General features: G+C 34.7%; 1 protein-coding gene across 9 annotated transcripts in view; it reads left to right on the top strand.

Annotated features, from left to right (window-relative positions):
* The window catches only part of ADGRB3 (adhesion G protein-coupled receptor B3), a 464,008-nt gene that overhangs the window by 219,100 nt on the left and 230,371 nt on the right, over nucleotides 1-14,537 (top strand). For all 9 annotated transcript variants that reach the window (XM_051613843.1, XM_051613841.1, XM_051613842.1 and 6 more), the window contains 2 exons: nucleotides 5,905-6,099; nucleotides 12,281-12,349. In XM_051613843.1, coding sequence (XP_051469803.1) covers nucleotides 5,905-6,099; nucleotides 12,281-12,349 — 264 coding nt within the window. The remainder of the gene's footprint in view (nucleotides 1-5,904; nucleotides 6,100-12,280; nucleotides 12,350-14,537) is intronic.

Raw genomic sequence — 14,537 nt, 5'->3', positions numbered from 1 at the left:
AGATTATTTTTCTCAAAGATTCTCCAATACCCCTCATCATATATAGAAGAGTACATACAATTTCTCTGGCATTGGTGCAGAGATTCAGTTTGCTTCAGATGAATTTCTAGAACAGCACAGGATTGTGTGTAATTAAGCTGGCTCCTTTTTTTCTCTGAAAATAAATCACTGTTTTAAGGAGCGCTTTGCCAAAGAAAACTTAAAAATATGTGACCATGGGATGACTGTTTGTATACAGTGGAGCAATCCTAATTTTTCTTTCCATCAATGTAAATTTAGAACTGGTACCTTAAAGAACAGGCTTGCAGTGATTTCGGGTGAGTGCACGGAGGCAGATTGAGGCACAGTATCTGCAGAAGCTTTGTGCAACAGATTGCATACTGTGACAGTGGATAAATACAGGAAAGTAAAAGTTCAGTTTCAGGGCACTCTGTAAACTTTGACATTTCTGTTTGGGGTTTTGTTTGGGTTTCAGAATATTTGCAGGGATTTGTCACAGAATTATAGAACTGAAAGGCAATTGATGAGATCATACAGCCCAAACTTCTGTCCCATCTGAACGCACTACACTTGCATTATTCCAGCATTTTGCTTTTCTTAACTGTTAATAATCCTTCAATATGGAAGATGCATAGTCTTAAGGTAAACTATGGTGCATCATTTCCTATAAATTTGAAAAGCTTTTGTTAAGCTTAGTCTTCCTTGACACAATTTATACCAATTACTTTTTCCCTTTTCTGTTCTAAACAAAGTGAATATGTGATTTCCTTAATCTCAGCAGAAAGCCTTTATTTATTAGTAAGCTATCAGGATCTAGATTGACTACTAACTAATTTCATTGATGAAAAAGTGGAAAATTATTTTGTATTACTTTAGCAACCTCCTTCATAAAATGTTGAATGTATAGAAAAGAAAAAAGACTCTTGTATGATATTAGGTTATAAATACTCAGAAGATGCATAACTGTACATTCAGACCTTACTCTGTTTCTTTTAAAAAATCGAAGAAATAATAGTTTTGAACACTGAGCCAATCTGGAAATAAACAAAGAAATTGTAAGTAATTAATTATATTAGAGGAAAGTAGATTCAGTGCTAAAGCAGTTAAAGGACTGTGTGATAATCAGAAAAAAACCCAAACAACCTGTAATGAAGTTTTTCTAAAATCTGAAAGGAAGAGCTTTTTCACAATGATATCACATGACAGTTTAAATATCACCATACTGCATGAGTTCAGTTCAGGGCAGGGTTATACCTATGGGAATATTTCAGCTGCCAAAAAATATATTTTCTGCCTTTTTAATTTACGTGCCTAACTTTAAGCACACAGACTTCAGCGTTTTGGTTCCAACCTATCTGGACCTCAATGCTGATAGCTATAAAATTAGGTTCAATGAAAAATAATTAATAATATTTATTGAGGAGGTACTATCAATTCCACCCTTGAGATAAGAAGCCACAGAGATCAAGTAATATGACTCCTGTCCAGGGCAGGGGGGTGGAACTAGATGATATTTAAGGTCTCTTTCAACCTAAGTCATTCTCTGATTCTGTGATGCTATGATTCCATGATTCAGAGCATTCAGGGTAAGATTTCAGGTATTCTGGGTTGTTCTCTAGAGGAACCAATGTTCTCAAGAGCTTTTAGGTTTCTAATACAGCTGAGTACTTCAAGTGGCTATTGTAGATTATGTGAATATTCCTGTTCTGCATCTTAAAAGCATTATGAAAAACATTTTATAAAATACTAGTATTGGTTTCTGAAGGTGCAATGCAAAATGGTTTGCACATTATGAGCAACTTCAGGTTATGCTTCGATTTCAAACCATATTTCCTCACTGTTATGTAAGGCTTCCTAATTCAGGTTCTTAAGAGTCCCCAGTACCATATGTATTAGTGATGTCTTTAGTAATACCTAGCCATGAATTCAACATCATCTTAAAAAAAAATGAAAAAAGTATGATGGTGTAGTTACTCTTCAAATTAATAATTCTTTTCAATCTTTTATAGGTTTCTCCGGGATTCACTGTTTTATGTCCTTTAAAATTTGTTCTCCAGTGCCAGAGGTCTAGAAGCTCTGACTTTGTAAAGAGGCATTTTTATTATAGCACACTTTCTGATAAACTGAGGAACGAAGGCAGTTGGACCCTGAGTCAAAGTCCAGTTAGACATTTCAGTAATTTTTCAAGTATGCAGCCATACAGTGCAGGCAGCTTGGGGTTATGCTAACAGCTGCTTCATTTCACTATCTCTCGGCTCATAAACTTTATTTTTAATGAGCCTGCCTGTAAGACCACTAAAAAATGACCTTCACAGAGAACTACAAGGACCTGCAGTGGTGACCAAAATAGCTGTCTTGAACAGTGCATAATATCACAGTGACCATAGCATAGAAAATAAACAGTATGGTGAGAAAGACATTATACTAACTATTTTCACATTTGTATTTTCACATTGAAAGATTCTTGTGCTAGCTGTGCAAGTAATCTACTGCCTTGAATTTATACTAATATGGACCTCTTCATTGGCTTTAATAGTACTGTATTTGTTTATATCAACTGAATGAATGGTCTATTATTTTAGTTACCTTTGGGATCTATAGGTTGTCTCACATCAAGAAAACACATTATGTAATAATAAAATTATAATAAAGGATCTGCTAATTCTTACCATGCCCTATACACTGCTTGCTGGTCAGTAGTCAACACAGCTCTTAATTTTCACCTACTTTCCTTGCCTAAACACACTGCAACCTTTTGTTTCATATGCTACCTCTTAAGTGTTTTGCTAGTCTACCTCAAAGCAATGTGGGCCTGGTGGCGTAGGTAAGGATCAGGCAAAAGGAACTTCTGTGTTGGAGCTTGAGGGGGAGAAGATAAGGTGCTCACCAAGCTGTGTACAACTGCTGTTGCCAAAAGGAGGAAGGGTACTTGTGCTGGGAAGCTGTGCTTTTTCTGTGCGCTATTTTTTGAAAAAAAATTCCAAACTGAGCTGTGATTTTAAGAGCTAATAATTCTGAGAAACTTTGAACTACCTGCACCACAAAGCTGGTGACTTCTGAAGTAGATATAACAGTTTAGCCCTGTGGCATTGTGAGAACTTGTTTTTTTATCATTGTGTCCAAAAGCAATCAAAATGTTTTGCTGAAAGCACTAAAGGGTATACTGCAGATCTCACTTCTGCTCTTAGAGATCTATGAAATTTTTCAGTGAAAACAGGGCTTTACTTGCTCAAAAGCCTAAAAAACAGTCAAAACTGGGACAATTTTAATTTATTATTTACATTCCAAAGGCATCTGAGACAAGAGCTTCTGTGTGCTATGCATTGTCCAAAATCAACAACAAATTGCTCCTTGTCATCTTTAAAATGTGAATTAAAAGTCTAGCAGGAGCATGGAAAAAAACAAGTGGGAGGTGAACATACAGATAGAACAAAAGGAATCAAAATAATGCAGTACAAAAATAACATCCTAAATAGTCAGCTTTTCTATCAATATTTTATATAGCTCAAGAATGCAGTGGAGTTTTTATGAGCACTGATAACTGCTGTTGTTACTGGACTTAAAAGAATCTCTCTTCCCTCTTAAACTCTGCCTTCAAGTTATGTGATGCTCTTTCCCACAGCACATCCTAAGGGAGGTGTCAGATTTAGGGAGTTCAGCTTTTATGTTGTATGTCTTTTGGGGCTTGACTAAAGACATACTGAATATTGTTATTCCTCAAAATCTAGAAATATGCTCTGGGTTCAATGAACAGCTGGACAACTTCCAGAAGAAGTTCTACTGTTCTCTGTTACTATGCTGGATGATGCTCTGTTAACTTTCTACCCAGACACAGAGTGTAAGCAGATGAGGCAAATGGCAACAATTCATAGGAAAAATCCACAATCAATTTCTTGATAGCTTTCATTTGTTCCAAAGAAAGTAGTTCATAATGTTATGTATACAATATCAGATCTCTGAATGTACTTAAATTAGTTTTCTTCCATTCCCACACATTTTTTTCCACTTTTGTTTTCCTACAAGGTCACTTCCAAAGCCTCCTTCCAAAATAAATAGGAGCTGCACAAAAGGATTTCTGTAAGCAAGCTTCTTGCCTAATTACTTTTGACAGTATTCTGAAGATTGAGGGAGGTATTTCTTTATGAAATATTTGTTTAAAATACCCAATTAACTTCCTCAGTTCTCCTCCATGAATTTTTTGTTGGAAAAAACTGTACAATTAAGCTTGTACCTCTGTACTCATAGTACAGAGTAGATACATTCCCTGTCCATACTGCAGCACACGGGTGTTCTCCCAAGTCTTAACCATATATAGAGTTTGGGCAAACCTGTTGTGGTCCATAACAATCACCAGCTGCTACAAAGAGGAGGTAAGGCCATAGACATATCTTGAAGCAGCCACTTTACCCAGCCCCAGCTGTGTAACAAATATTTAGTCTGAAGACTTGTCAGGAATGTAACCAAAGTATAATCCAAGAACATGAAAAAAGCCACATAGATTATTTGTGTCAGGGGATGATTGCATTTTTCACATTACTTTAATGAAAGTTATGTTGAACCTTTTAATCACTGTATTATTTTTACTACATATTGTACCCTATAGTTTGTTTGGGGCCTTTTAATGTGTTTTGGGGTTTTTGTTTGTTTAGTTTTGTTTTATTTTTTTAAATGAAGCCCCACAAGTCCACACAGAGTGGGTGGGGAGATCTGGGAGTGACAAAAGGTATCTTTACACTCTGTCTCCCACTTCCATCACCAAATTATGCTATATCAGTCATTCTTCTTCTATATGTAGTAAGGCCTAGTTAAAAGAAATAGAAGATACACTTAAGAGATAGTGTCAGTATTTTTATTTGCTCAGCCCTCCTGCTTAGATTGAGGTCTGTCTCAGGTCTTTATTTTCATATCTTTAATTTAGCTTCATTTTGGAAGAACTCTTCTTTGTATACATAAATTCATATGCATATTTAAAAACAGATTTTTTAAACCATGCACTCTTTTTCAGCCTTGGCTGGCCTTGTGACATCTTTGTGATAAACTGTGCATCTTTCTAGGATGCTGAATCAACTTTTAAGAATTTATCAGATCCACAAATTTAGCTTCTTACCAGGAGGATGCTTCTACCAGCATATGTGTTTTGGATTACTTTTGTCACTGGCCTTGTGCAGATCTACTAGGAGATCTAACACTAAAGTATGTTCTCTTGGCTGATACAGAGCAGTAACTCATAATTTAATTTGCATTTCTGAAAAAACAAAGAGGATCATTCCAAGTGATCACCTCTGTGTTCTTAGTTCTTAGTACTACTGAAGACAGCATCAAAATCAGCTTCCACCTAAATCATCAGTCTCATCTTGACTAGTAAAGATGGACTATCAGAGATGAAGAATATACCTCTATATAGTAAACTAGATTATAGAATCATAGAATCATAGAAGGGTTTGGGTTGGAAGGGACCTCAAAGATCATGTAGTTCCAACCCCTCTGCATGGGCAGGGACACCTCCCACTAATTGTTTAATGACTGGCAACAGTGGTTGTACAGCTGATCCTCACAGGAAGGCCAGTTCTTTGCTAAATCATGGCAGTAGGTTAAAGCCACAGTCCAGCCCATGAAGTTCCATTGGGAACATGGATATTGAGAAATTACTTAAGTCCAAAGAGAAGCAAATGACAGTTTTAGAATCTCTCCACAAAAATGCCATTATTCTCTGATAAAAATAATAATTCTGTCATCAGTGTACTATTTTGCCTTCGCTTTAACAGGATGCACTTTGTCATAATAGCTTTAATATTTAATATTATAATAGCTTTAACAGGTATTGGTTTTGGCTGTGGTTAAAATTTATCATACCTTTTTCTGAGTAAAGTAGGTTCTGATACTAATTTTGTTCTTCTGGTACAGATTAAAGAGCACCTCGCCAAGGGACAGAGGATGTTGGCTGGTGATGGCATGTCCCAAGTAACCAAGACACTATTGGACCTAACTCAGAGGAAAAACTTTTATGCAGGAGACCTTCTTATTTCTGTGGAAATTCTCAGAAATGTTACAGACACATTTAAAAGAGCAAGTTATATCCCTGCATCTGATGGGGTACAGGTAAGAGAAACATTGCAAGGGTAAAATTTCAATTGATGGAGTTATGTCATTATAATGCAAGTCACCTGTTTTACCCACTGAGGAAACTAAATCTCTGAATGATAGACATAAACTTTGTTCACATAAAGCAAGTGTAAAATAGGAAAAGACTCAGCTGCATTTTATGAGACAAAACAGTACAGCAAGGGAAAAATGTAGAATCATTTCTTTGTAAAATTTTTGGGTTTTTTCTCTTTCAAGGTTTAGTTTGATTGATAAGGACGTGTTGGTGGTTTTTTGCACAAAGCAATTCACTGGTGTTGTTTTCTAGTTCATTTCAATTCAGAACGCTGTCCACAGTGCTTAGTTATGTAATTCTGGCATTGCTTCTTCAGTTCAAATGAACAAACTCATTAAAAGTGCACTGGAGTTATGGAGAGTACATTTTATATTAATTTACTATTTCACATTGTAGATTAACTCTTCTTGTGCAAGAGGTGAACTAAAATACTATCTGAAATAAAACCACTGTCATTATTTCCATATAATGGGCTGTACAACTCATTGGGTAATGTTAATTAAAATAAATATTTCCCAGGACTTCCAGATAAGGAGATTGTTTTCTACATCTGAGAATTTTAGACTTTTCCAAGACTGTAGATGTACTGAAAAAGACTGCTAAGAAGGTGTATAGATATTATTTATTAAAAAGAGTTTTATTAGAATTCATAAATTAATAATGAAGTTGTTAATGCAGGTCATGTGTATGTATTTGTGTAAAGGTAAGCATATATTATAAATATGCTAGAATATATACATGCAGATAAATGGAGGTATCTCGGAAAAGACTTTTTTCAGAGTTACATTTTCAAAAGCTTGCTAATGTATTTTCAGTTTTCTTTGTTTTCTGTGCACAAAGAAAATTAGTTTCCACAGAATAATGTTTCTTGTGTTGGCACCTAGCCAGCTGCAATTAACATATTTTTAACTTTTGAGCAAAATACTTTTCAAAAAGTATTTCGGCTGGACAATTTTTTTTTTTTTAATTATGTAAGAGTCAATACTTTTTCTTATCTTCAGTAAGTTTTAGTATTAAACAGGGTGTTATTTACTGATTATTTTTTTTCATGCATCCCAACAGTCTGACAGCCCAATGTGACTTCTTCATGGTTCACAGGAACTACAGAAATCTGTGGTAGAACCATCATTAAGAAACTGCTTGGCACAAGTGGTTTTGTTCATGGGCTTAGCAGATCAGGTCATTTGCAGTTTACATACAGTTGAGAGGTTTTATTCTTTTCCCGCTAATGACAGGGCCAAAAGTTTGGTCCCCTTTAGGACTGTAGAGCTGTTTCCAAAACATGTAATCATGATCTGGCAGAACTTGGCAAAATGATCAGTACTATTTTAATAATTTGTATTAATCATTTTGAGGTTAAGAAATGAGAAAAGGCAAAAATTAGCAAACCATGTGGTGAAGAAAAAAAAGAAAGGATTTTTCAACCCAAAGAAGTACCTGTATTTCAGGATTTAGATACCTAAATACCAAGAGCTAGTAAATCCCACTGAAAAAAAAAAAAGCACTGAAACTAAAAAAAAAGAGAAAAAATAATTAACCAAATTGCTAACAAAGCTAGTGGAAAAAAACAATGCATAGTGTTCAGAAAAGTATATGAAATCAGAATTAAGCATGTGTCTTGCACAGGGGTATATTAAGCCATGTTCCTGTTATTGACTTCTAATGATATAAAATGAAATCCTGGCTCAGCAACATCAGTTTTAATTTTAGTGTCCATTTTTAAGAAAGCAGGATTTTCCCATACATAAACATATGTCATATGCTGCCATGCTCTGCAGGATTGTTCACTATCACGTCTTTTCATACTTTCTAGTCCATCATCAAAATAAGATTCAAAAAGTTGAAAATTAAATTAATTTCCACAAAAATACAGAGATTATTCTTTCTGAGGAAGCTGTGAGGAAGCTGTTCTAATTCCGTTCTATTTTTGGCAGTAGATTAGGGGTAGAATTAGGTGTCAGGTTTTTGGTTTACAGCCATTCTCAGAAAAGCTTGAGTGAGGTTTAAAATCCATGTAAGTAATAATTTATAATTTCACATGATGTCATAAAAGTAGATTTTGAATTATAGGTAATAGTATTTTTAGAGGTACATAAAAAAACGTTCCTTTTAGCATGATTAAACCTGAAAAAGGAAAAGTGTATATGTTGGAGTATATTTGTTTCTTATACATTCTGTCCATCTGGGTAGTTCCTTTACTGTCTACAATCTCTGGCTTATATCCAGTATTAGTATTCACAAATAGGACAAAAAAATGTGATTCAGAGACTTCCTAACAAAAAGAATGAACAGAAAAGTGAGATCAAGTTTGAATGTTTCAGCCTAATTACTCGAAACAAAGTTGCTATTCCCTCATAAACTGCATAGAAAATACCACTTCTTTAGTCAGATAGATACCAAGAGTAAAACAAAGCTTCTAAAGTATGCATGTCTAGTACCAGTTTAACCTTTTTGCAACAATATTTATGAATGTATTGCATCTACAGTGTCAGGAAGAAAAATAATTATGTATGAGGCAGTTAAATAATATAGAAGGTATCCTGCAACAGTGACTCAAAAGAGCAGTACAGTAGCAGAACTACCAGAAGAGTAATTCAGTTATTCTCTAAGCAAGGTCCTTCTCTTTGGGACATTTTCCAGAACTGGTCTAAGAGCTCTTGAACTAGCTTTCAGGACAGGATGGCAAGGTACAATACCCTGATCCAGTGACCAACAGGAACCAAAGTTTCTCTCCAAATGCACTAGAACAGTATAATCTCACTTGTATTAACCACAGGGACCATTAATGTCAGTCAGGGATTAACAGGATTGCCCAATGCTTTATTTTCTCCACCACCTTCCCCCTCCCACACACACGCTCCCTATGCTGAAGTCCGAAAGTGGAGGTGACTTAAGGTTATCCATTAATTCCTCCTAGGGAGGAATTCTTCTCCAGCTGTATAAAAAGGATTTATGGCAGCTTTATTCCTGCAGAGAGGGTAAAAAATTTGGAACGGGTCAGAGAACTGCAGCCATTGTATTACAGAAGAAAAAGATTGAAAGGAAGGAAATTAAATTTGGAAAACATAATTGTCCATTCCTCACTGTAACTGTCATTATCCTCAGAAGAGCCTGGGCAAAAACAAAAGACTTCAAATTCTGGCTTTGGCTGTCACAACATTTTCTATAGTGGTCAGTTCAGTAATACTTAAGCCCTGCCATGAAAGTAAGGAGCTTGATTCTACAAGGAGGTCCAGTGTTTACTGCAGTAATACCGTCAGATCACATCCATAATGCTTCTAAAATTCAGCTTTCATACCTGTCAATCATTTTACTAAAAGGCAATGTTGTTTCTTGCAGCATTAATACAATGAAATAGAGAATAGTCCAAGTAGGTGAAAGGCTTGGTAAACCCTACTTCCCTGTCACATTTTTGGTGTGCATGTCATATCTATTCTTTATTGAAGCAGCAGAGCCATTTAATCATCTTTCTGTTTAAAAATCTTTATACAATCAGCCTCCACTGCTACCAAAAATATGACATCAACCAGGGATAGAAATAGAGAAAAAAATATCTCAAGAAGCAAGATATTCTTGTCACTAGTTTCATATACATAATTTATGGTTTATTGGCAAGTACACATTAAAACAGTTATGCTCATCTTTGTGCTTAACTTTGAGTTTATTTATAAACTTTTTACACATTTCTATTAGTTATTAGTAATTTTAATGCTTTCATGTAACAGAAATAAACATAAAATTTAATGAACAAATGACATTATTAGCAAACCTGTGTAATTTGCCATCTGCAATAAACTTTTATACCTCTTGAGTGATTTTCAGGTAATCTAGGTTACTCTCAAGTAGATCTCATAACATAGACATGCATACTTTTAAGGCTTAGGCAGTTTCTGCAGGGGAATCAGTGGCTGCAGTGCAGTGCAAAACTAGCTTTGAACCAACTCCTAGGTATTATAAATCATCCCACACTGAGCTCCATGCTGCTGCAGCTTGATTGCTGCTGGCACATGAACAAGTAAAAGTTAGCTAAAATTTTTATCCACTGCATCTCCACAACATTACACTGGAAGAGTACAGGGCTATCATGCTTTCAAAAATGTTTCCCTCTGGCAAATCCCCCTAATGTAAACTCTACCTTGTAAAACTCTTTGCCAAAAACATAATGTCCCAGAGTAGATGTGATTATAGTGCCATGAAACTGCTTTGACCAGTATAGCTTATTTAATTGAGGGACCAACAGAGCTGTAAAATTGTCCTAGCTGAAGTTGCATTTGCCAATTACGATTTCCCCACCTGGTTAAACTGGCAAATCCTTTGTAATGACTACTAAATGTAACTCTTTTCAGTATGCTTTATTTTGCTACTGAATAATTGAAAGAGGTGTAGTCTTGGTATATAAGCAATATGTAGCTACATTTTGCTCTTTTTATCTTCAGCTTGACTGAAATTTTCCCCTCTGCATCATTGCAAACTGGTTAAAAACATGAGAACATTTTTCTTTTATGTCCTGTCTTTAATCTTCATTATTTTGTCCCAATGCATACTTGTCATTTTTACAGGAGATTCATGAGGCATTTCCTTTCTTTTCATGAAGTTTTGTTACTTCATGAAAAGTAACTTCATGTTACTACTTTGTTACTGTTACTGAAGTTTATGGATATTTTGCTACTGTGCCCTCATTAATGTACAGGATTATTTTGCCTAAATTCACCAAATTATCAGTAAGCTCTATATTAAGTTTGCCACGTTAAAGCAATTTTTACCCATTTAAATTTTATGGTTAGCATAATTATCTTCCTAATGATGAGGCAAAGATAGATCTTCTTACTTGTCAAGTAGTTAGTGTTAAGACTCCATTCAATTGGTAACGATGTTTTTATGTAAAAATAGTTTTTACAAGTTTTATTTTGTTTTGTGTCCCACAATGTTTTACTTATATGGTTGTGAGACATCTAAAATGTCTGCAGTATCTCATATTTTGAAATTAACGTATTTTCAAGCACAGCCACTGGATTCATCGTACACTATGGCTGGAAGTTATTTCACTCTCATTTCAGTCACTGTGCAGTCAAATGCTTTGTACTTTCATTAAATAGTGAATTAAAGTAAATTCTTACTTAACCTTATCTGCACCTTACTTATCCCCCTAAAATGGCTAAAAAGTAAGTGCAGGTGAAGGAATGGCCACTTAAAAGTTTTTCATAGGTTGCATGGATCTTAATTGCATTCTTCAGCTAAGGTCAGTATCTTTCTGTAGTATACTACATGTGTCTTTTATGAAGGAAGAGATAAATTGTAGTTGACAGGCTGTAGACAAAATTGTCATTCTAGACAAAACATGATACGGAGCTGAGAAGAACAAACTGCACAAATTCTTAGCTTTTTAAAGATGAAAGAGTTAGGAATACAAATTGATAGAGACAGTAGACAAAATTAAAAAGGAAAGATCACCACAAACACTTAGAAGAAAGTGATTTTTAAAATGTATGATTTAAAAGCTTAATGCCCTGACTTTTTTTTTAGCTTATAGTTAAATGAATAGGATAATCAAATTAAGAAATTAACAGTTTAAAGTCCAAATAACAGAAATTATTCATTCCTTTTCTGTTGAAATTACTAAAATGGCAGAAGCAAATGTAACTTTTTAAAAGTAAGATGCACCTGGTTTCACACAGCATTTATCAATGAAATATCATTGTATTCCCTATTTATGGTCATTAAGGATAATTTTCATGTTTTGAATAGAAACCAGTGACCCTGAGCCTAATTTCTTTTTTAGTGTATTTTATTTAAAAAATACTTAATTGTCTAGTTACTGAAATGACAGCAATTTGAAAATAGAAGACCTTCACATTTATAAGTTTAACAAGTTTAAAATGGTTCATATTTTATACACAACAGCACTATGAAACCTGATTATATGGCCAGAAATGAATAATTAACCATAAAATGTATATGCCCTTGTATCAGTCCAATATATTATTTTGTAAACTTCCAGTGACAGAAAATAGGCTGCAGAACTACATCCAAAATAGAGAAAAGAAAACTTAAGGATACAATTTAAGGATACAACAGTTCAGGTCATTGAAAGTAATTTTGTGTTTTCTTTAATTTATTTTTCAGAACTTCTTTCAAATCATTAGTAACCTCTTAGATGAAGAAAACAAAGAGAAATGGGAAGATGCACAACAGGTAAGATGTGCAGTTTGTAACTCATCAATTGGAAACTCTGAGTGTTGCGAGATTCACTGTTTCAGAAGGCACACGTTATTTCAGTAAGCCATAATAAAGTGGGATGTATTGTTTCAAAAAATCAGCTTAAACACACACTCTGCTGTAGGTGAAAGGAAATCCTGAGTGAGACAGTATTTTGGAAATAACTGAACTTTAAAAAAAATTAGTAATTGCAAGACTCATTGGCTAATTACTTAGATTAAAATTATATTAAGAATATAAGGCACTTCTCTTGATGTAAGATTTCCATTGTATTCCATAGGGAATATTTATTATTTTCTTTTGAAGTAGATGCAACTCACCTGAAGAACTCAGGCACCACAACCAAAGAACTTACAGAAATTCAAACACTAGACCTTTTTTAAAAGGCTCTATTTAGGAGAACAGTTGTGAGCTTTAAGACTGAAGACTAAATTAGACATTCTGATAGCACTTCATAAAATAGTGAAGTCTAAAAAAACCAATTACTTTATTATAAAAGAGTTTCAATTCAAATGAAAACAATTTTTTGCTTGGATATAAGTACTTCCTGCGTGCTTATATTGAGAACCTTATAGGACAATGTTAATATTTATGCTCATGAACATAATGATAAAACTATCAGAGTTATGCAGATACAAATAACAGCATCAAAGGGGGTGAATTCCAAAAGAAGAATCACTATATGCATGTCTCTGTATACCCTTCTTTAGCTATCTGTTATTTGCCACAGTCAAAAGCAAGAAAACAGCTTATGTAGGTCTTTGGTCTGGTCTTGTATGGTTCTTGCCCCTGTATTATACAGATACTTGAAATTTGTTTACTTCTAATGGGGTTTTCATGAAATCACTAGGTGTTTGAAGGTCTTCAGAGCTGTTTAACTTAATTTTTGTCATTTCATCTTTATAATATAGAAAAGGGAAGATTACGAGTTTTTGCTACCAATTCAAACCTTGCAGTAGACACATGATGGATGCTGTAGCTGACCCATGGTAATTTAGTCAGCAATTGTATTTTTCTTTTGTTCTCTTTCTGTTCCTCTGTATAAGAGCCAGCTACAAAAATAGACAAAGTATGTCACTTCACTGGTGGTGGATGGCACCAGCAAAATCACATGCATGTGGGCAGTTTCCATAAAGAGCATCAAGATTAAGGAGCCAGCATTAAGCAACTATTTTAGCCCTGCTAATGAACAGACAGGATATCACTCCTTATGTTATCAGCCTTGTCTTCTACCTCCACCCTGCCTGCTTGCCCATGCTGTGTTCACCATCTGTCCCACAAAGATCAAGGGATGACAGCAACCTGAGAGGAAATGTTGAGAACATGAAGGTAAAGGAGAGAACAATAAATTTCCAGTTCTCTCCCCTCATTGCTCCTGGTAGAAGGCAGTAGTGTTGAAAAAGGGAGTAGAGACAAGTTATTTCTACTTTTATGTAGCTCCCCTCTGCTTGGTAATTAGTTTTCTCATAGTCGTGAATACAGCACAGGCAGGCAGGCAGGAACCCAAGCAAGTACCAAGATGAGCTGAACGTGAGAGTACTGGGGCCATAGCAGTCTGGTGACAAAGATGGGGAATTCACTAAATCCTGGACTCAGGAGCTATGGCATCTGAAGAAAGCTGGTCTTTTAACATCTGAAAACCTCTGGTCTTTTAACTGTTCACTAGCAGTTACACAATCCATCTCAAAGAAAACTACTTAAGGAAGTAGATCTTCATAAGGCTAGGAAGGGTGAGCTGGAATCCGAAGTACTCCTGAGATTATTTTTGTTCTTCAGTATTGGACCAAAAAAAAAAAAAATTTTCCTATACAAAATGTTATTTTGTAACATATTTTAGATAAAATACTTATGTTGTTATATAATATAATATTATAATTATATAATAATTATTATATAATTATTATATAATTATTATATACTGTGCAAATAATTTTTCAGGTTTTATGTGAAAATCAAGGTAGAAAAGAATATGTGCAAGTCATTATCTGCTGTGAATGCAATCTAGTGTGAACACTATTGACTAAAAAAGAGTAAAGGTGATTCTGTTTCCAATTCAGCCAGTCATCTGACTTTTTTTCTTTTTTTTTTTTATATAATGAAATCTAACCTTGCAAACCAAGGGGCATTCTAACCAACTTTTCTTCCAGATGGCATGGCTTTCTTG

This window comes from Apus apus, chromosome 3 (assembly GCF_020740795.1).
Source record: "Apus apus isolate bApuApu2 chromosome 3, bApuApu2.pri.cur, whole genome shotgun sequence".
Lineage (NCBI taxonomy): Eukaryota > Metazoa > Chordata > Aves > Apodiformes > Apodidae > Apus > Apus apus.
This window is presented reverse-complemented; position numbering and strand designations above follow the sequence as displayed.